General features: G+C 38.9%; 2 protein-coding genes across 4 annotated transcripts in view; both read left to right on the forward strand.

Annotated features, from left to right (window-relative positions):
• The window catches only part of sec24a (SEC24 homolog A, COPII coat complex component), a 28,004-nt gene extending 16,819 nt beyond the window's left edge, over positions 1-11,185 (forward strand). The window contains exons 9-24 of one of the 3 annotated variants that reach the window (XM_084940745.1): positions 220-346; positions 503-612; positions 955-1,067; positions 2,015-2,133; positions 2,463-2,518; positions 2,734-2,940; positions 3,406-3,529; positions 3,848-4,006; positions 4,543-4,716; positions 4,953-5,063; positions 6,643-6,818; positions 7,068-7,205; positions 7,372-7,476; positions 8,029-8,121; positions 8,258-8,361; positions 9,442-11,185. In XM_084940745.1, the coding sequence (XP_084796871.1) occupies positions 220-346; positions 503-612; positions 955-1,067; positions 2,015-2,133; positions 2,463-2,518; positions 2,734-2,940; positions 3,406-3,529; positions 3,848-4,006; positions 4,543-4,716; positions 4,953-5,063; positions 6,643-6,818; positions 7,068-7,205; positions 7,372-7,476; positions 8,029-8,121; positions 8,258-8,361; positions 9,442-9,556 (2,031 nt within the window). In that variant the 3' untranslated portion in view covers positions 9,557-11,185. The remainder of the gene's footprint in view (positions 1-219; positions 347-502; positions 613-954; positions 1,068-2,014; positions 2,134-2,462; positions 2,519-2,733; positions 2,941-3,405; positions 3,530-3,847; positions 4,007-4,542; positions 4,717-4,952; positions 5,064-6,642; positions 6,819-7,067; positions 7,206-7,371; positions 7,477-8,028; positions 8,122-8,257; positions 8,362-9,441) is intronic. The other 2 variants (XM_084940746.1, XM_084940747.1) reach the window with 2 other exon arrangements.
• A 2,668-nt stretch (positions 11,186-13,853) lies between these two features.
• camlg (calcium modulating ligand) lies at positions 13,854-20,312 on the forward strand. The gene is made up of 4 exons (XM_084940748.1): positions 13,854-14,187; positions 15,665-16,107; positions 16,245-16,310; positions 17,809-20,312. The coding sequence occupies exons 1-4, from the start codon at positions 14,037-14,039 to the stop codon at positions 17,998-18,000; spliced, it is 852 nt and encodes a 283-aa protein (XP_084796874.1). The 5' UTR covers positions 13,854-14,036; the 3' UTR covers positions 18,001-20,312.
• Positions 20,313-21,247: the final 935 nt, after the last annotated feature.

Consider the following 21,247-nt stretch of genomic DNA (forward strand, 5'->3'; position numbering starts at 1 on the left):
TTTGACTTAATACACCCCTGGGCAAAATCTATCACAGCGACTACGTTTATGTTTCCCTGTTAATTGAGGACACAAATTCCAGAGACATTTCACAGCTTGGACAGCAACAAGAAACGTCTTTATTGAAATGCCATTTAAAATAAGCTGCATACCAGATAATGTTTGCCTCGAGGCTCTCGTCTCACAGAAGTTGTTTCTCATCTGCTTTTATAAATACAGCAGCTTCCTGTTGTGACATCCAGCACGATTGTTAGGTGTCGGTTCTGCAGAACCTACATCAATCCCTTTGTCTCTTTCCTGGACCAGAGAAGGTGGAAGTGCAACCTTTGCTATCGGGTTAATGATGGTAAGTAACAGGAGGGTTTTTTTCCACCCACAGATTAAGATTAATGTCACCTACTTTGGAAAGAGGATTTTGTTAGATTTTATGTGTTTTCACCTCAGGTAGAAGATCTGACTCAGTACTAAAATCTCACTGGAAGTTTTGTGTGTTTGTGTGTAGTTCCAGAGGAGTTCATGTACAACCCTGTCAGCAGATCATATGGAGAACCACACAAAAGACCTGAGGTCCAGAATGCCACCATTGAGTTCATTGCTCCTTCAGAATACATGGTAGGTGTTTAACATTGTATCTGTCACCAGTTAAATCCATGCTATTATAAAACTGGCATTTTCAGAGTGATGAAAAATTGAAGAATTATGATCTGAAAGCTGAGGGAGATTTCAAAGATGGTGGGAGAGGTGTAGTCTTCTGCAGGGAAAATACTTTCCAGGACTCTGTCTCAGGGCAAAGTCAGTTAGTGGTTACTTTAAGCTTTTAACTTGCTATTTTAACCTGCTAAATTAAATTCTGAGTGTTGGAAATTGTGCAGTCTTCTGTGTACGTGATAGTAATTTTGTCTATTTTTATTAACTCTGCTTTAACTAGCTTGTGTTTGCCCTGATTATGTTCAGCTGAGGCCACCCCAGCCTGCTGTTTACCTCTTCGTTCTGGACGTTTCCCACAATGCAGTGGAGACAGGCTACCTAAATGTGTTCTGTCAGTCACTGCTGGACAACATCAATTCGTATGTACAACCTTTAATTTTGATTCATTAGTCCTTTTGACAAAATAGCCTTTTAAACAGTAATTTTCTGTATTTAGTATAACATCAAGCATTTAGGCATGCAGCCTGCTTCTACAAACATTTGTGAAAAAATGGGTTGCTCTCAGGAGCTCCATGAATTCCAGCATGGTACTGTGATAGGATCCCACCTGTGCAACAATGAGGCTTATAGTGCACAGAGGTCACCGACTTTCTCCAGTCATTCGCTACAAGTCTCCAAACTTTATTTGAACTTTAGATTAGCTCATGAACAGTTTGTAGAGAGCATCATGGAATGGAAGAATGATCAAAAATTCCCATAAATACACTGCTAAACCTTAAAGAAAGCCTTCCCAGAAGAGTTTAAGCGTTGTTATAGCTACAAAGGGTGGGTTGACATCATATGAAAACCTATAGATTAGAATAAAATGTCACCCAAGTTCATATGCATGTGAAGGTACATGAGCGAATAATTTTGGCAACATAGTGTACCTTATTTTCTGTCATACACTGTTCTGGTGGACGATACTCATATTAAACATGTACAGTTAATATTTGCATATGAAGGTTGATCCCTTTTATATAGAGCCACTGGGATCTATGGAGTTGTGACTAAAGAACAGAAATCTGTTCAGATGGTTCAAATAATTTGTGTAGACTTAAAAAATCTCCATAGATTCTTATTTCTTTGAAGTAAGGGGTTTTCTCTTTACAAAACTACCCTGTGGGACAAACTGGACCCCCTGGCAGGCTGACTCTGACCACCTGTCTACATATTTGAATAACAGATGGTTATTTTCTGTAATGTGCAGTAACACAATCCAACATAATATCTTAATGCAAGGATCTTAATTTGGGTCTTTGCAAACTTCGATGAAAATAGGTTATCCCTGACAAGCTTTACTGAAGTGTGTGTTTATGTGTCCTAGACTTCCTGGAGACTCACGGACTAAGATAGGCTTCATCACCTTTGACAGCACCATCCACTTCTACAACCTCCAGGAAGGACTTTCCCAGCCTCAGATGCTAATAGTGTCTGACATAGAAGGTGAGACGCAGCTGACGGCAAAGGCCACACTTTCATTATCACAGTAACTTGACATCAGCTGTGTGCCCACTTGCTGCAGGAATCGAGAACCCGCAAACATATAAGGTCACAGACTTACTGGCTCATTAAACATGAATGCCATGTTGGTAAATTAGTACATTTATGTTTTTTCGCCTTTATTTTAAGTGAAACTTTGTAAAATCTGTTGCAATACATGCAGTGACTCTATTTCTTAATGAAACCACTTTATGGTTGCTCGCCTGTTTGATTTATGGTTGTCATTACCTACTGTTATATTTGTTTAAATAATTACGTTTTGTTCTCTACAGATATCTTTTTACCAACACCAGACAGCCTTCTAGTAAACCTCAATGAAAGCAAAGAGGTCAGAAATGCACATTTTGTTAAAGTCCTGTGTTGTTTAATTTATAAATGACTGTATTCTGAAACTGAGATTCAGTGTAACAGTTTACTATGTGTTTACACTATGTAGGAAGTAAAATTGATTGCTGCTTTATATTCATTCATATCCGTTTTCTCTGATTAATAGCGATAACACGTCATAAAAATATGACTCACGTCCACCCATTTGCTTTTCAGCTTGTGCAGGATCTGTTGAAGAGCCTGCCAAATTTATTTGAGAAGACGATGGAGACGCAGTCCGCCCTGGGTTCGGCTCTGCAAGCAGCCTTTAAGTTGTTGTCCCCCACTGGAGGGCGCATGTCAGTGTTTCAGACGCAGCTGCCTAACCTCGGTGTTGGGGCACTGCAGTCGAGAGAGGACCCCAACCAGCGGGCATCTGCCAAGGTAATGAGAGAAGTGTGCTGAATGGTATACAGCGGGATTTAAATATAACCAACAGAGCCATTGTGTTATATGTAGACACCAGTTGCCATAACTATATTAAACAAAGTAAGTCTTAATGACTAGTGTTTCAAGTCAGTCATAGAACAAAAATGGACGTGACGAATGTTTGACAGCTAGTTTTAAACTTTTCTAGTAAATGCAAAATAAAAGCAAATTTTTTGGAATAAGATCAGATTTATTGTAGAAAAACTAACTTTTCAGAGACCGAGAGAGAGAGAAGATTTACATTTTTATGTTTAGAGTTATTTGATTTTGGTGATCTTAAACCAGAGGGTTAAATCAGGATTAAAAAATGTCAGCTTTTCCACAAACTGTAAAAATTTGTTTTACTTTGGACGACTTTGAGTTGTTGCTTTACATTTGCACTTTATGTTCATGGCGCTATCTGATGTGCATTCCTTTCAGGATATCCAGCACTTAGCGCCGGCGACAGACTTCTACAAGAAGCTGGCTCTGGACTGTTCCAGCCAGCAGGTGGCTGTAGACCTGTTCCTGCTCAGCGCTCAGTACTGTGACCTGGCTTCTCTTGGTAAGTCTCACCTCAATGGACTAGAGGGGGGATGGAGGGAAAACATGGATGCAGTGGACCTTTTATTGTTTTTATCATGTTAACCTCTTGCTTAAAAATCCCCTCATATTCCTAGATTTTAAAACTCTTGAGTGGTAAAAACGTTAAGCACAAAAATATTTGTTGTTAATGGGGGGAAATCTGATTACAGAATCGATGCTATCAGATTTTATTTATTCCCTAACGAGATGGAAATTGATAGAAATTCTTAACCAGTCTGTTTTTTCAAAACTTTAAAGCTTTTTCTCTCCATTTCTGTGCGTTCTCTCTTTATTGCAGGATGCATATCCAGATATTCAGCAGGGAGCGTTTACTACTACCCATCCTACCACCACCAGCATAACCCAGCTCAGGTTGAGCACTTCCAGAAGGATCTGAAGAGATATTTAACCAGGAAAATTGGCTTTGAGGCTGTCATGAGGATACGCTGCACCAAAGGTCTGTGGGCACAAAAGAGCTAAAGATGATTGAGTGTTGAATAGACGTGAAGGTTACCGTTGCAAGATGTTGTTTATAAACTTTGGAATTACCAACTCTGCACTGATTTGGCATAAAATGTGGTCTAATCATCATCATCCAAGGCACAATTAGATAAACACACTTGTAATAGTAATAATAATACAAATAGTTTTGATTTTCACTCAAAAATCATTTTTAGAAATCCTGGTAATTGGTTCAAAACTTTTCCTTACAGCTATAAATTCCCAAATATGAGTCACAGAACTTCAAGTTTCTCTTTACATCTTTGATTTATTGGTAAAAGTATTAGTAGTATATGCTTACTGTTGCTAACACCAAGGTCTTTGTAGCCCTGTATTTGTTCATCATGGAAATTGGATATAAAAGCTTAAACTCTGAGTCATTATAGAAAGGAAAACACATTTGGACTCATTCATGGTTTCTGTTTTTTGGCTACCTTTTAAAGTAATGCAGTCCAGTTTAATTGATTTTTATTTCTCTCTGTTCCTATGCAGGTCTGTCCATCCACACGTTCCACGGAAACTTCTTTGTGCGCTCCACAGATCTGTTGTCCCTCCCCAACGTCAACCCAGACGCCGGCTTCGCAGTTCAGATGTCCATCGAGGAAAACCTTGATGACATGCAGGTTGTCTCCTTCCAGGCTGCACTGCTTTACACCTCCAGCAAAGGTACGCACATGCTCACTTAGACGAGCCTGTTTGGTTCCTTATCTTTTTGCAGAATAGTGTTGATAAATGGAAAAAAACATCCATGCAAATAGTGACTTATGATTATTATTATATAAGATGGAACTACTTAGTGTAATTTTATCGAATGAAAAGCAGATGTTTTTATTTACACACTTTATATGCAATAAATGGGTAGAACTAAAATATGCTTAAATAACATGAATGGTCCCTTACAGGAGAGAGGAGGATCCGCGTGCACACGTTGTGTCTCCCTGTGGTTAATTCTCTGTCAGATATCTTTGCTGGGGCTGATGTTCAAGCCATCACTGGGCTGTTGGCTTGCATGGGTACGTGCTAAACTGTTTTCTAAAATTTCACATGAGATAATAAAGTTTTACAATTATTTTGTTATTTGTTACCACTCATACTTAATTTTATTTGGTCAGTTTGCACATCTCTTTTGCATACTTAAGAGTTATTACCAGTTATGTTTGTTTTGACACTTGTATATAATAATTGTAGACAGAAATGTGAAAGTGAAGTAACAGTGTGAGAGCTTTGTCTTCACCAGTTGTAAATTTCTGGATACGTGATTGTGTGTTTGTAAAATATGGATAAACTTGGATTTGTGGAAAGCATAACTAGGCGATTATTCTTCATTGTCACAGTTAATACTCATTTAATTGGCTGGATCCTAAATCCTCACAGGGTTTTCATCGTCTTCGCTGTTATAAGCACTGACAGATGGTGATGAGTGGTGACAGCTGCGGTGTCCTAGCGACCATTCTATACCGAGCATTCAAATCTGTGCTGGCTCATCTGATGTTAACTTGGAGAACAGATACTGATATTATGTTTCAGAAGAGTTTATTTCATTTTAATCTTATAACAATCAGGTGGAGCATGGCTGTTTTAGCACTGTGACTTCAAATGCATAGTAAGGCGCAGCCATGCCATGTGAATGATGATTATCAACTCACAACTGTAATATACACAAGGCTAATACTCAAAAAGATTTATACACACTAATCCTTATGCTAAGCTCTGCTGGGAAATATAAGCATTTTTTACAGGTCATGTCACAAATATTAACATCTCAAAGACGGACATATTTTTTCATTTTAAATTCACAGAAAATTCATTTGGTAGTTAAATGTCCTACTGCATAAAATCGGGTCACTTAGCAGTGTTCAGCATGTTTTTCTTTCCCCCCTCTGGGTAAGTAGATCAGACTTTTACTGGCCCACCAAGGCAACTGTCGCTTACCCACAAGAACCAATACAGCCACAGGCCAGCAGGTCATTCATTCTGTAAACACAAGTTTATACAAACACAAATTTATTTAATTTCCTCACACTGAATTCACATCATAGTCTCCATTGAAATGCTATTAGAAGAGCGTTACTATGAAGGAAAATAAGTTTTTGTAAAGTCACACATATTGTGAATTTTAACAGTAACAATTTTGCTGTTAGGTGAATTAGATTAGCAGATAAAACCCTTATTTGATAATAAAATTTTAATGAATCTTTTTTTTAGAAAGTTCATCTTTTAATCACACGAATATTTAGCTTACCATATTCTGGTAAAGAGAAGTATTATTTTTCTGTTTCAGTTAAATTATTTAAGAAAGGTTCATAAAAGTCTGATTTTAAAAAACATTGTTTGTCTTAAAAAGTGTAATTATTGAGGTCTTGATCACAGATTTGTTTTTTTGTTTTTGTTTTTTTTTTTACATTTTGAACATGGTGTAGGAACAGTGCCCCCTATATTACAATATCAGACCTGAAATGCATGATTGTCTCATAACTGGTGTGAGACTGGAGCCTCTTTTAAACTACTCTGGTAGTCTCTGTTTGTAGAGACAGCCCTTCTATTTAATCCCACAAATATCTGCCTAAAAGTTCTTAATGTCCCTCTCCACAGCTGTGGACCGTTCGGTGACGGCAAGTCTGAGCGATGCAAGAGACGCAATGACCAACGCTGCTATCGACTCGCTGATGTCTTACCGGCAGTCTGTGTTGACAATCCAGCAGCCTGGCCTGCTGGTTCCGGCCTGCCTCAGACTCTTCCCCCTCTACATTCTTGCGCTGCTCAAACAGGTTGGCTGGTTTACACAACTGCTACACTGCCATTAATCTTTTCCACTGACTGATTTTCAACCTTTCCCTGTGCTTAAACGTGCCTTTGTTTGGTGTAAAGATCGATCTACTATATCCTCTCTTTGCTAAATTCACTAATTTTTATGAACATTAACACGAACTGGCTCTACTTCCAGAGGCCTTTCTTGAATACGCCACCATTGAGTCGTTATTGAAGGTTTTTGGTGTGTTTATATGTGCGCTTTGCAGAAAGCCTTCAGGACAGGCACCAGCACCAGGCTGGATGACCGGGTGTTTGCCATGCTTCAGCTGAAGTACCAGCCACTGGCCTACGCCATGCTGATGATCCATCCTGCTCTGTACCGTGTCGACGACCTGACTGACGAGGTGAGGAGGATGAATTTAAGTTTCAAAGCCCTGTGTTTTATTTCTTTTTATGCGTAATGTGTAGTTTTAAGATTACATGACTGGACTAAAACCATTTTAGGAAGGATTTTATTTATTTTCAGCTTTTCTTCATTACTAAGTGATCTTTTCTTTTCTCCATCTTCAGGGAGCATTAAACATCAACGAGCGGACCATCCCTCAGCCCAGACTGCTGCAGCTGTCTGTGGAGAAGCTCAGCAGGGAGGGAGCTTTCCTCATGGATGCTGGAATTGTACGTTTCAAGATGAGCTCTTAGAACAAGCTAACAATTTTCAATGTCGGGCAAAATTACAGCTTGGCATTTCCCGTCCTGAATGTCTCATTTAATTTATTTCCTACATTTTTTCCTACTTATTTGCAGCAGTGCTAAAGATTCTTTAGATGGCGCTTCTTTCTGTGGCTGTATGTTAAAAGGTGCTAATATTGGCATAGTGAGAGAGATTGAGAGATTTCCTTTTCTGGAAAATGAGAAATCACTGAATTGTACATTTTGTATCACTAGTGCCTCTTCTCTGTGTGACTTATGCAAATGTGTAACTCTGTGATGAAGCCTTACTCCAGCTTTCTCCATGACCCTAATCATTCTCCCCCCACGCCTGATAATAACTTGTACACTCAACATTTTACATAACCATGTAGCACAGTTCTAGATTAAAAACATCAGTTATGAGCTTTGCTGAGCTGTGCTTAAAGGTGTTCAGCTCTTCAGTGACAGTTCTCGGTACTGTAATCTTCTTGCTCTTCAGTTAAAGATATTTAAATGAACCTCATTCTCTTCCCAAAGGTGATGTACCTGTGGATTGGACGAAACTGCCACTCCAACTTCCTCACACAGGTCCTAGGAGTTCCAAACTACGCTGCTGTGCCTGATAATCTGGTAGGATTTCTTACTTTGGGTCAACTGCTCTATCTCTGTAACAAGACTTCTCAAAACATGCAGCACAGCTACATTTCCATATGTTGACGCCTTCCCCTACTTGCTGATAACAAAAACTGTTGCTGTCCACTCACAGTATTTGCTCCCGGAACTGGACACCGCAGAGTCTCAGAGAACCAGAGCTTTCATTGGTTGGCTGAGAGATCAGAGGCCATTTTTCCCCTCCCTGCATATCATCAGGTGGGACCTCACTGGGTATTAGAAAAGAATGAATTAAGTTGCAAAAGTAAAAAGTGTGCTCCCTGGTGGTCTAGCTAAGAACTGTTATAAACTACCGATACTTTTTGTAGTGCTGTCAGTTTTTCCCACACTCTTCCAGAGGTAAAAGATCAAGATAAGTTTAAAGCTTTATCTATATAACAGCTAAAATCTCACTATAGTAACTGTTTTTAATAGTATGATGTGTTGACTTAATGTTTTCTCAGGGCATATAGGACTGTTTCAGACTTGATCTTTCAGAATCCAGCAAAACAAAAGGGTCTAAAAAATACAAGCCACCCTGTGCCTTTAGGATTATAGCACTTTAACGCTTATGATACTAACTATAATGTACTCAAAAAATAAATAAATCAAGTAAGGCAAGTGGCTTATGAGGGTCTGTATTTCCTGTTGAGGCTGATAAGTAAAGACAAAAACTGTAGATGATCTCTTAAACCAATAGACCTTTTTGCTATCTGTGTAACAAGCAAAGAGGTTTACAGAGCAGCATCGAAAACCACCTTACAGTCGCTTTGGTGGGCATGGAGTTGCTGCCTCTAGTTTGCAGGGCAGATATTGACTACTCACTGAGCAGTTAAGAAACTGAAAAGTGTGGTGCAGACCGCAAACAGAGACCGTTCGCCTTCAGTGTAAAAGTTGCTACTTTTGAAACGTGTTGGTTGTACTGCTGAAGCACAGCTTTTACTTTGAAAGCCCATGGTCTATGTTTCTGGTTTGCGTCACACTTTTTCAACTGGTCAGTAAAAATCGATTTTTCTTTCACAACTATTGATGGGAAAGTCCCAGACGGTCGTCAACAGGCCTCCTAACCCTCCTTTATAGTACAGACTTCATGTTAACAAAATAGTAAAATATAGGCTTTGCAACTGTGCTATGTTGAAGGAAATGCTCTGAAAAACTTTAGCATCTCCTCTTCTTCCCTGTTGAAATGAACGAAAGTGTCTTAAATTGCACATCTTTAGTACCTGAATATGTAGGAGCAATCGCAACTCATGTCTTCTCATTGTGTTCTTATTTCCCACCCATTATCATGTGACTCAGGGACGAGAGCCAGCTGAAAGCCAGCTTTATGCAAAACATGATCGAGGACCGAACAGAGTCGGCCCTGTCGTACTACGAGTTCCTCCTTCACCTCCAACAGCAAATCTCCAAATAATCTTCAGCGTGGCTGCGGAGACGAGGGAACATTGAAGCGAACATGTGCGTCAGTGTACGTGTGCGAGTATATATGTATATGGTGTGAGAGTGTGTATGCGTGTGAGTGAGACTACACTCAAGGTCGCTTCTTGGTCCTTCTTCAGCTGTGGTCCACCATATCTCTAAGGGGGGGAAACCCGAGCTGAACTTAACACGAGGCATCAGCCCAATCAAGTCATGTGACGAGGATGTGACAAATAATTGGTTCTGATGCTTATTGGGCACTTTTGAACCCTGCTGAAGAAACAAGAAATCCAGGATGATTATTGTGTCAATGATCGAATGAATCAGTGTTTATTCTCACAGAACAATGCTGTCTAACTGAGGTAGTGCTCAGAAACAGTGCAGGAAAACAGATGTGTGAAGTGTTTGTGTTTGGAAAAAGCACAGTCTTTATTAATACGAGTCAAACATATGTACGTACGCTTAAGACTAGTTTATAAGACAGGAAGGAACCGGCAAAAAGACTGTTTTGTTTTTTGGGTGTCACCTGGAGTATTTGTACACACAGCAGCTGAGCTCTAACAACACTCTAATATTGTACCTGAAGGAGAGAGCGTGTGCTTTTTATTTGACAGTCATTATACTTGTGTGTTGAACAAATCTGTAGACTCTGTTGTTTGAAAGCCTGAATTTTAAAGGTGTTTGAAGGCAGATCAGCCTCGTTGCCGTCGCTGCCTCGAATGTTTGGATTTGGCAGCGGAAGGTGGTTTCATCGGTCTGGTCTGTCGCTCATCTTTTCGCTCTTTCTCTCTGGACATTCAGAACACCTCTGACGACATTGCTGTTCTGTTTGTTTGTTTCTTTTTCTGATTGTTTAATTTATGAGACTCCCAATCTGATTAAATTCTATAATTGCCTTGTATGGGAACTCACTTTTTATTATTAAAACCTCTGTTTAAATACAGACTCTATATATGAAATATTTTAATATAATAGGATATGGGAAATTCTTTAACACAGACATAACGAAGCCATTGTGATCTTTTAATCATGCTTATTGATACTTGTATATTAAAAGATTGCATTATATAAAGGTAAAGACATGCTGATGATTTTAGTACAAATAAGGTGAAATGACGCTAAGAAAATAAAATGTTGGGACTTTTTAAGTGTAGTTTGTGTTTTGGTGGGTGAACAGTGTTTATTCTGTGAACACAAAGACTACAAAAGACAACATGGACCAAATCAGTCGATATTTCTCTTGAATGCATTTGAATTGAGATTTTTTTTTTTTTAAATTTGGTTTGGTCTCATTTCATACAGTTTGTAATCTATGTATTATATCAACAAAAATGTATTTAGGAACAGACAAATATGTTTTGGTCTTCATGCACAAGAAAAATTGTTTTTCATAAAAAAATACTGATGAAAATAAAAAGCAGCTTTGTTTTTGTACAGAGTTAACTTGCTGAGGACTGGATGTCAGTCACATGACTACAGCTAAAATAACACCACTCCTGAGTGTGGACAGAGTGGAGTAAATAAACAGAGATGTAATGCCACTGGCTTTTTAGAATGACCTCACCTTTCAACAAGAAATTGAATTAATTTAACACCCAAAAAATAAAGTAGAAAATAATACAAATTTGACTTGACCTGTGACTTCTCTTCTGACTTACATGGACAACATGAATAGACCTTGTCTTTGAAACTTTAAAATTGGTTGGAGGGTGGGTGGAGGTTTACCTGTTAGTTATTAGCTGTGTCTTGAGTATAAAGTGGAACCTCAATATTGGCTTTGCCCCACATCTATACACTGTTCAAAAACAGTAGCAGCACTGATGAATTTCTACCTCTGTATCATCGGTGTTTGTGCACAGGACCTCAGTCTCAGTACTCATGTTGAAGGAAAGTAGACTCATTTTAGGTTTTTTCTCTAATCTGAGAGGCTTCTCTGATTCTTCTTGACCCACTCTGTGTTCCCTAATTGTACAGGCATTGTAAAAACGAAAGTACACACTCCTTTAATTCTTAGGCTTTATATAATCAGGATGTAACAAAAAATAATTTTGTCCTTACAGGTTCTAAAATGATTTAAATACAACCTCAGATGAACATCAGCGTGACATGAAATAACTTGAAATAATTATTTTCCATATGACTTCTGGTCCACTCTTCTTTACAATGTTGTTTCGGATTATTGAGGTTTGTGGATATTCACTCCAGTCAGGTGGAGGCCTGGGCTTTGAGGCACTCAGTTGGAAATTTGTTCTGGGGGTCATTGTCCTGTTGCGTGACCCAATTCCAGTAAGGTTTTAGCTGTGCCTCACATTTCACCTTAGAATACTTTAGTATTTATTAAGAGTTCATGGTCAACTCAATGACAGCAGCAATGACAGTGCCCTGTGGCTGCAGAGCTAGGCCAAATCATCATGCCTGTGCCATCATGCTTTATAGTTGATATTTAAAGGGGAGAAAAGTGACAATTGAGTGAAAATTTATTAACTTATCGCTATAAAATATTTGTTTCTTAGCACCAGACTTTTTTTGTTTGTTTGTTTTTGTCAATAAAGAATAAAATCCAGTCAGCCTCTGTCCCCGGCTCAGCGATAGATCCCTCTGGTGTCTCTGCTGGATCTGCTTAGATCCAATCTTCCAAACAGCTCATTATATAGAAATACTTTCTCTCATCTTTACTCTTCAAAACTCAGTTTGTCAATCACAATTTACTTCATATAATTTTGTTTTATCAATTAATTAAATCATAAATGTTAAAAATCAAACTTTCTCTGAGTATTTGCTTAGTCATTCTGATCAAGCGCTACAGACCTCAGACAAGCTCTAGGCTGTGTGCCATATTTAGATTCCCTGCTGGTACAATCAACCTCAGCACAAAAGCGCATGCACACACCAAATCACAGCAAAAGGTCAGGAGATTAAATATTAAATCAGTTTCATTACTCAAACTGATTTCTCATTCATCATATTACTTAGACATATATTTTGATTATAACTTTGATACAAATTAAAAACACACATTGATAAGCTCTTTTCTAGAACTTTGTTTCACTGTTATCATAAAGGCTGGATGTTAAGACCTTTTATCCTATCTCCAATGTAGTTTGAGGTTAGCCTTTCGCCACAGTGCTAGTACTCTATCGTAGAATATTGATCAGTGGACATTTGTATTGATATGGTGATTCTTCTAGAAGAAGAAGTGGTTTGTTCAGATGCAACTTTGCAAATGTAAGCTGTGCTGATGTGTTCATTTCAGAGAGAAGAAGCTTTCCCCTCTTGTTCGGTCGTTTTTTAAAATTGTGCTGTCATTAACTTTAACATGCTAACAGAGGCCCATAGAGTCTGAGATGTACAGACACCCATCAAGGGTATGAAAGTTGTGGTAAGTTCAGGCTTTTAATGATATCTGTCTGTCTCTCTGTCTGTTTTTCAGCATCAGTATGTGCTGTGTTGACATTTGCAATAAGCATTTTTCTCAGACCTTTAATTATATCACTTCATTGCTTTAATATAACCAATGACCAAAAGATGAAACAAATAAAATGATCAAGTTGTTTCATTTCTTCAGTTTTTCCATTGCTCAGTTACAATTATTTAAATTAATATGCCCTGCTTTTATATAATTAACTGAAAAAAAATTGTTATTTCAGGTCTGATTTTTTTAGTTGCATTGTTAATGCACTTTTTATTTCAGCTTGAGAAAAGAATACTCCAAACCTAGAGGTTAGAGCTATTTTTCCTATTAACACTACAGACCATTCAGAAATGGATTTTTTTTAAAAAGGCAGAACTTGTCACTTCCAGCCTCTTGAGGTCTAGAGAAAATCTAAAATTTGGTGCCATTTCGAAAAACAAAAATGAAACTAAAAATGAAATTATCCCGTTTTTTATGCTTTATGCTTTGTTATGCTTATGCTTTGCCACTCAGAACAGACTGTTTCCTTAGTGTTTCTTTGTACTTTTATATGCTCGTTAAATGCTAATATTGTTATACAGTTTTATGAAGGCGTATTAGAGCCGATTAAAGACATAAAGCGGCTGAGGATTCAAACAAACTAAGAACAAATAAATTTATTTACCATAAATTTATATAGTTTTTTTTTTTTTTTTACCTTTTTCTTGTAAACTTGCCATTTGTTTTTATTTGTTTTAAATATCACCTTTCTCTTTTAAATATATGACCCGTTTTGTTGTAAATTGGCCTTTTTGCAGAATATACCCATCCAGCCCCTTCATTATTATTATTATTTTATTACTATTGACCGTAATAAATCATCGCATATCGTTGACGTAATCTAAAAAAAAGCCGTGCTGACATCATCACTGTGCGCCACAGTTAAGGCTCGTCGCTCTTTCGTGTTAAGCGTTTAATTCAGTGGTCTGAGGCTTCTGTGTCGTGTACCGTGAGCTACTGAAGCACTAGCTTTATGTACTGTGGGCTGAGTTTGCATTAAAGGGTCATTTACTTAATCATCGACATGGAGTCCGGGGAGGCCAGCGAGGAGAAGACGGGCTCCATGTCGGCGGCACAGAAAAGAGCGGAGATCCGGAGGAAAAGGCTGCTCATGAATTCAGAGGACAGGATGAACAGGATCGTGGGAGTCACCAAAAACGAACCTGAAAATAACGGTAATCGGTAACAAACGATCCTTTGAATTTCTCCTGGGCGTGTCTTTCCTATTGAAACACGCTGTCCTGACAGAGACCCGCCTCATCCTGCGGCTGCAGTTAGGACGTTATTGCTGTCTTTTAGGACCATAACTTACTATATAAATAATCGGGCTCACTACAGATATATTAAGTAGAAGAGGAAAATGGCAGCAGCTTGGGATTCAAATCATGCTAAATGCTGTTAGCATTAGCAGGTGGAGGTCAGAGGGTGGCTCACAGGCTGCTCAGCTCTGATAAACAGAATAATTAATACACAACAATACAGCAGTGTAGATAGAAGGTACCTCAGCCAACCTGTCCTATTGCATACAGGCTTTAAGACACCTGCAGAGAAGCTGCAGTAGCCAGTACATAAGGAAACAAAAAATACATGTATGCCAAGCATATCTCTCGTAACAAATATCTCGTCATTTGGAACCAGAAAGCACAGGAGTGAGTGACAAGGTAAAAGCTGCAGTTGGTTTTTGGCTGTGACTTTTATATATCCTTTATTTATCAGGGTAAAAAGTGTCATTGGCATGAAGAATAGAGAGATATGGCCAAAAGCGGAGCTGAAATTGCAACAAATAATTATTGAGATATTTTAAGTGGCCAAAAATGACTGTATCTATTATATTGTAGGTACAATAAGCAAAGATATTATACATTGAAAATGCATAGAAAAATCAGAAGTGGCAGATAATCACTCTATGGCACAACACCAGCAGTACTGTCTATGATCAGCTCCTCACAGTACAGATGTCATTCCCTTTCTTTGGCGACACATCATAGTTATCGTGTTTCAAAAAGTGATCGAAGCGACCATCATCAGCAGTCACTGTTCTCTTCTTAAGTGACTTCTTCAAGCCCTCTTCTTCAGTGTGGCCATATCTACCGAGCCCAGGTCCTCCTACATCATCATGAGTGCCCTCGTTGAAGTTATCCTACTCTAAATATCCAAAATCAATCTTCCCAGACTTGAATGTGTTGAAATTCTCAATTCTGTGGAACATACTATGAGTTTTGACAAGTCCTGATTGTTTTTGCTCAGACCTCGCTGTTCTCACTCACTCCTGTGCTCTTGAACACTGTGAGGCACTGGAAATGGCTGTTTAAAAAATGATGCTGACATTAACTTCCCACTTTAACTTCAGCAACACAGACAAGCTGGAACTCATCAGTGTCTTCACGCCATCAGACTCAGCAAAAAAAAAAAAAACTTAATGGAAACTTACTGGCACTACAATCTGTTATCCATATTATGCTGTCTCTGAACTGAAGTAAAACCATAGTCCCCTGTACAAAATCTAAACTTCTTGCAATTTGTTTTAAAGCTAAAACTGCAGTTACATCACACCTGGATTTGTTTTTTGTGGGGAGGGGGGTGGGGGGAGCTGACTAATCATTTTAGCACTAGCTAATGTCATATTACTGATTATTGTCTTCTCATTGTCAGGAGCATCACGGCGTCCTGCAGAACCCCGGTTCCATCTGCCTCTAGAGCCATGGTCCACTGCCTCATCTTCTCCGAGACCGTCTCCAGGGATTGGCAGTCACTCCCACAGCTCTACCCCGGAGAGGAGAGGCTCACCCCTGCCAGAGCTCTCCAGTGAGCCACCCGGAGGATCCTCAGAAGATGATATCGGAGGAGTCCGGCGGAGACCGAGGGGCGAGCGGCCGTCAGATGATGTCAGTGGCTCTCCTCGTCCAGGCTTTCTCTCTGCATCCTACTTTTCTCGTTTTGATGATGCCATGAAGCTTCGGGGTCAGCTGGCCAATGAAAAGCCGGCCGAGGACGGAAGGTCGGACTCAGAGGAGTTTGATCCCTTCAGGGTCTTCAGGCTCATCGGCAGCGTCCTCCTTGCTGTTTTTGTCAGGGTTTTTGTCTGCAAGTATCTGGTGAGCCTGTAGCTTTTAACACAGACTTGTTAGTGCACTAGTAAGGAGTTCATTTTTACATTTTATGCCAGTATCAGTACCAAATATGTATTTATTTATTTGTTTGTTAATGCTACATTTATCTTGTTTTATTATAGTCAATATTTGCTCCATTTCTGACACTTGAACTGGCCTACATGGGGTTGTCCAAATACTTTCCAAAGGTGAGTTTTTATTTTTCTCTCATCGCTCTGCATGCACACATTGTGCATGCAGAGCGGACAGCACTACGAATAATATTTTAGTTTTGTTTTTCTCTGTATAAATGGAAAATCATATACAATGACCTATTGCAGTTGTTCCGATGTAGTTGTGCTGTTTCTGACAGCCCAGTCTTTTTAGCCACAATCTTCTCAACCAACGCCAAGTTCATACAAAGTACAATAAAAACTATTTGCTAATAAGGAAAAGACAAATACCTGTTCAACAACTAGACAGATTAAAACAACTTGCTGAAACCGAGCATCAGAAAATCTGGGAATGAAAGGTGATTTAAATGTAACATAGCATGGTTTCTGGTGCCAGTTGGGTGGTCTGAGTATTTCAGAAACTGATCTACTAAGATTTTAATGGTTGAAAAAAGAGAAAATATCTTATGATCAGCAATTCTCTGTGTGAAAAATCCATGTTGAGGGTTTGAGCTGATAGGAAGGCAACAGTAACTCAAAGAACTTGTTAAAACTAAGGTATACAGAAGAGCAACTTTAAATGCAAAGTACCCTGAACCTTGAAGCAGATGGGCTATAGCAGCAGAAGACCACACCGGGTGCTTCTTCTGTCAGCTAAGAAAGGGAAACTGAAGCTACAGCTCATACAGGGTCTCAAAAATTGGACAATAGAAGTTTGGAAAAATGCTGCCTGCTCCAATGAGTCTGGATTTCTGCTGTGTCATTCAGATAGTAGGGTCAGATTTTGGTGTACTGTTGCCGACCATGCCCATCCCATTATGACTACAGTATACCCATCTTCTTGAACTGCTTTCATGAACATGACATTGAGTTCACTGTACTCATTTATGATGTGGTGGAATTGGAGATCTGCATAATGGATGTTCAGCTAACAAATCCACAGCGACTGTGTGGTGCTTTAATGTCAGTATGGTCCAAAATATGTGAGGAATATTTCCAGGAGCATATTGAATTTATGCCACAGAGGGTCCAAACTGGTACTGGTACTAAAGAAAGTGTCCAGTGATATTTTAAAACATGGACATAGCCACCGTGACATCACCCACTAGTTTTGGACTCATTTTGAAGGCTCAGGGTTTAATTTTAACAGCTGCTGTTCTTGTTTTTAAATAAGAAGTGATCATATTTGGAAAAGCTGGTGGATTGTTAAGTCATCACCAGAAGAATAGATGGAGAGGTTGGAGAGGTCAAATTCAGTGACTCCACTTAATTTAGCAACCAAAGCAGGTTGTAAACATGTTTCTTTCTGCTGCAAAGCTGGACATTTTAACATGGGAGTCTATGGGGATTGACTTGCTCTTTGAGCCAGCCTCAAGTGGCCACTAAAGGAACTTTTGGCACAAATTTCTAATAGAGTTTTAGTTTTTGAACATTTTAATCTTGATTTATTTAGTGCAAAAATAGATTGATTAATAATGAGAAGTAAGCACATATATTTGCATATAATGTGCTTTGGGTTCTCCTGTTTCTGCAGGTAGAGAAGAAGACCCAGACCACTGTGCTAACTGCTGCCCTGTTACTGTCCGGCATCCCTGCCGAGGTCATCAATCGCTCCATGGACACCTACAGGAGGATGGGTGACGTCTTCGCTGACCTCTGTGTCTACTTCTTCACCTTCATCCTCTCGCATGAGATACTGCTCCTCATTGGCTCAGAGACTCCCTGATAGGTTACAAGGACCTCTGTAAACCCCCACCCCTCCTTTTTTGCTGTCCCCTCCCATCTCTCATAGCAACATAGGCATGCTCATTTGCACCCTTAGGTGCTTGTTTATCATTAACAGTCTGGAGGTGAACCCCTGCTGCCTTATGATCAGGCCCGCACACGCCAGCTGGACGAGTGCTCGTCATTTGAGCTCTTCGGGATTTCACTAACGCTAAAGCTACGCCCGACCACAAAGTTCGGTGTTTGTTACAGACTTCCAGGTTAATTTTTCTCTGAACAGAAGCTGTGAAACCTGTGTTACCTGTATGTAAAGAATGTACTGCCATTTATTGCGCCGAAGGATATTTATTAGTACGGAAAATGGGAAGTATCACGCCGAAGATTGGATTACTGTACAGTCATCAGTCTGACATCCCAGTGGGCAGCCACAGATTGCATTTAACTTATGAAGGGGAAACACTGGAGACTCCTCAAAGGCTGGGTCATAATTCAAAATCTGACACCTGATAGGAACAATTGTTTGCTGAACAAGATGTTGAGTCAGAACGCTTTGAATTATCGCCAAGCCCTTGAGTCATTCTGCGGAGTAATAACCTCCAAAGGTGATGCTTAGTCTGAGCAAGGTGTCATATTTTCAGCTAATGCCACAGCCAGATTCCTCAGCAGGGTTCTAACTCTTCTGTAAAACCAAAATCTGCTGTCAAACCGATGAAAACTGCTGGAGAATTTTGGAGGTAACTAGTCTACAACACTATAGTAATCTTTTTCTCAACTTAGGGCATCACACAGGGTCAACTCACTTTCAGTTCATGCCACTCAAATCAAACGCAGAACACTGCTGGCCTTTTAGGTTGAAGTGCTTCATTTGTACATCGTGAAAGTGACGTTGGTACAACCTTGCAAGGAAAGATTGGAGAAGTTTCTTGATCCGTTACAATTGACAGTATGAATGACATTGACAGAAGCAGCAGTTTTCTGTTCTTTCTCATACGGTACATAAACACCCCTGCTGATTGCAGTGTCCACACCAGAGCTGTAGACGAGATAGAGACGTGACAGCTGTGTCACAGATCATCATAGCAGCCCAGTAGAAAAATCTCCCGCAAACAAAAGTGTGAGAAACTTTTAACTCGAGCAGCGTTGGAAAAATACTCACCCTGAGATTAATGACAAGATTCAGAAATTTGCTTTCTGACTTTTATTCTCAGGTTTATTAATTCAGCTTTTTTGTGAATACTGTGATTAATCTCAGAGATCTCACAGTTACGTTGCTCCTCTCTGAGTGGAGAGGTTCAGATGGCCTCCTACACTGCTGCACAGCCTATTTAAAACAAATAATAAGAAGGAGAGAAAGAGGCCAGCAGTTAGACATCGTTTAACCACACTAATAATCTGTTGTAGAAAGAGCCGTATCAAACATTTCTGTCCATCAGAATGAGCTGGCTTAAAAAGACGGAGATCTTAGAGGTAGAAGAGGCCGGGAAGAACAAAACTACTCTGGTATAAATGGAATGAGGAAGAATGACAGAATTTCTGGATTGCCTCAAACTGTGAGCTTCTTTGATTTTTCTACAAAACAAACTTTTACATAGATGGCCCTTCAACCTTTAGTTAGAGATTTTAAAGATATTCGAGTGTCGAGGACCTTCCCATTTCTGAGGGATTTTCTTTTCCTCATAGCACTGCTTTAAAAATCACATTTTCTCTGATCTTTGGGAAGGGTCCACTTACGTTACAAACAATTTCCTTCTTTGTTTACGTCTGATGAAGAGTTTAGCCCTTGTATGTTTAGTGTACGTTATTACGCTCGGTCATGAGCTTAAAACCGCGGTGAACTTTATACACGCTGAGAGTGTTTTGGGGGGTTTTACTAGAAAGTGCTGTCACTGCAGTTTTGTGTGAGGCAGTGGGACTTTGTATGCTTATTTGTGTTGAGTAATTCTGGTGACATATCCTGCTTTGCTTTGTTCAAGCCTCTCTCATACATACTTGCATAAATATATAGTATGCCCTCTCTACTTCTGTGCTGTCCTTGTTTCATATTTGTAATTTTAACCTGATTAATTTATGAATGTGAATATTTTTTCCATGTGAATGACTTGGTGTAATTTATCCTACAACTTGTCTGACCTACTTGATTGTTTTTTGATAACGTAAATTTGCAGATACTGTTTTTAATGGCTCTTGCGGTATCTTACATATTTGAACGTGAGTAACAAATGTAGTGTTGATGTGATGTAAACAGTCTCTGCTCCAAAAGATGAATGAGCAACCGAACAATTCATACCAAATAAATACTACTTGTGTGACTCACCTCTTTTTTTTTTTTTTTTTTTTTGGCAGTCAGTTATTAAGCCACACTTTGAAAAAGACTTAATTTGAAAGGGAACTGAAATTACTAAATTTAGCTTATTAAAAATATGTATCTAATCTAATCAGCCAATCACAGGGCAGTAACTAAATGCCTGTATAGCCATGTAAGCATGGTCAAGCATGTTTGGTTTGGCAGCGTTTTAGACAGGATGTAACCCTAAAGGTTATTTGTGTCTGTAGCTGGAATCAAACCAACAAACTCTTGCACAATTGAAAGTGTAGGGTCAGAATTTGATGTTAACAACATGAAAGCATGGATCCATTCAACAGCTCACGCTCCTGTGGTTGTAATGGTGTAGTATTTAGTAGGGGCCTGGTAAGTTTGGTTAGCTTTTTTTCCCTAAATACATGAAGTCATTTAAAAACTGCATTTTGTATTTACTCGGGTTATCTTTGTGTAATAATATTAACATTTGTTTAATGATCTGAAACATGCACGTGTGACAAATATGCAACCCCCCCAAAAAAAACAAAAAAACAAAAACAAACTTATTGGAGTCATTTGATCTGCTGTTATATGTCTTGTCTTTATGGTTACTACTCTTCTTTCACTTTACTATTTATGGTTCATATTGAAATTTAACCAATCTTCTGGCAAATATTTGCCACGTTGAACATTTTGCATTCAGATTCACCCCAGTAGTGACAAAAAGCTGCCATTGGATAATTAAAAAAAAAAAAAAAAAAATTTTCTTTTCAAATCCAGTGCGATCTCTCATGTAAGTCTCAGCTTTAAAATGTGGAAAACAAGAAAGATAAATAAGTTTTTAATTTATAACTCTGTGGTGGAACCAATAAACCACTGATCCTCCAATTAATACATCTTATATTTAAGAATGAGAGAATTTTAAAATGTTTCAGTTCCACGAAAGATA

This window comes from Perissodus microlepis, chromosome 10 (genome assembly GCF_051167445.1).
Source record: "Perissodus microlepis isolate ML-2025 ecotype Zambia chromosome 10, ASM5116744v1, whole genome shotgun sequence".
NCBI lineage: Eukaryota > Metazoa > Chordata > Actinopteri > Cichliformes > Cichlidae > Perissodus > Perissodus microlepis.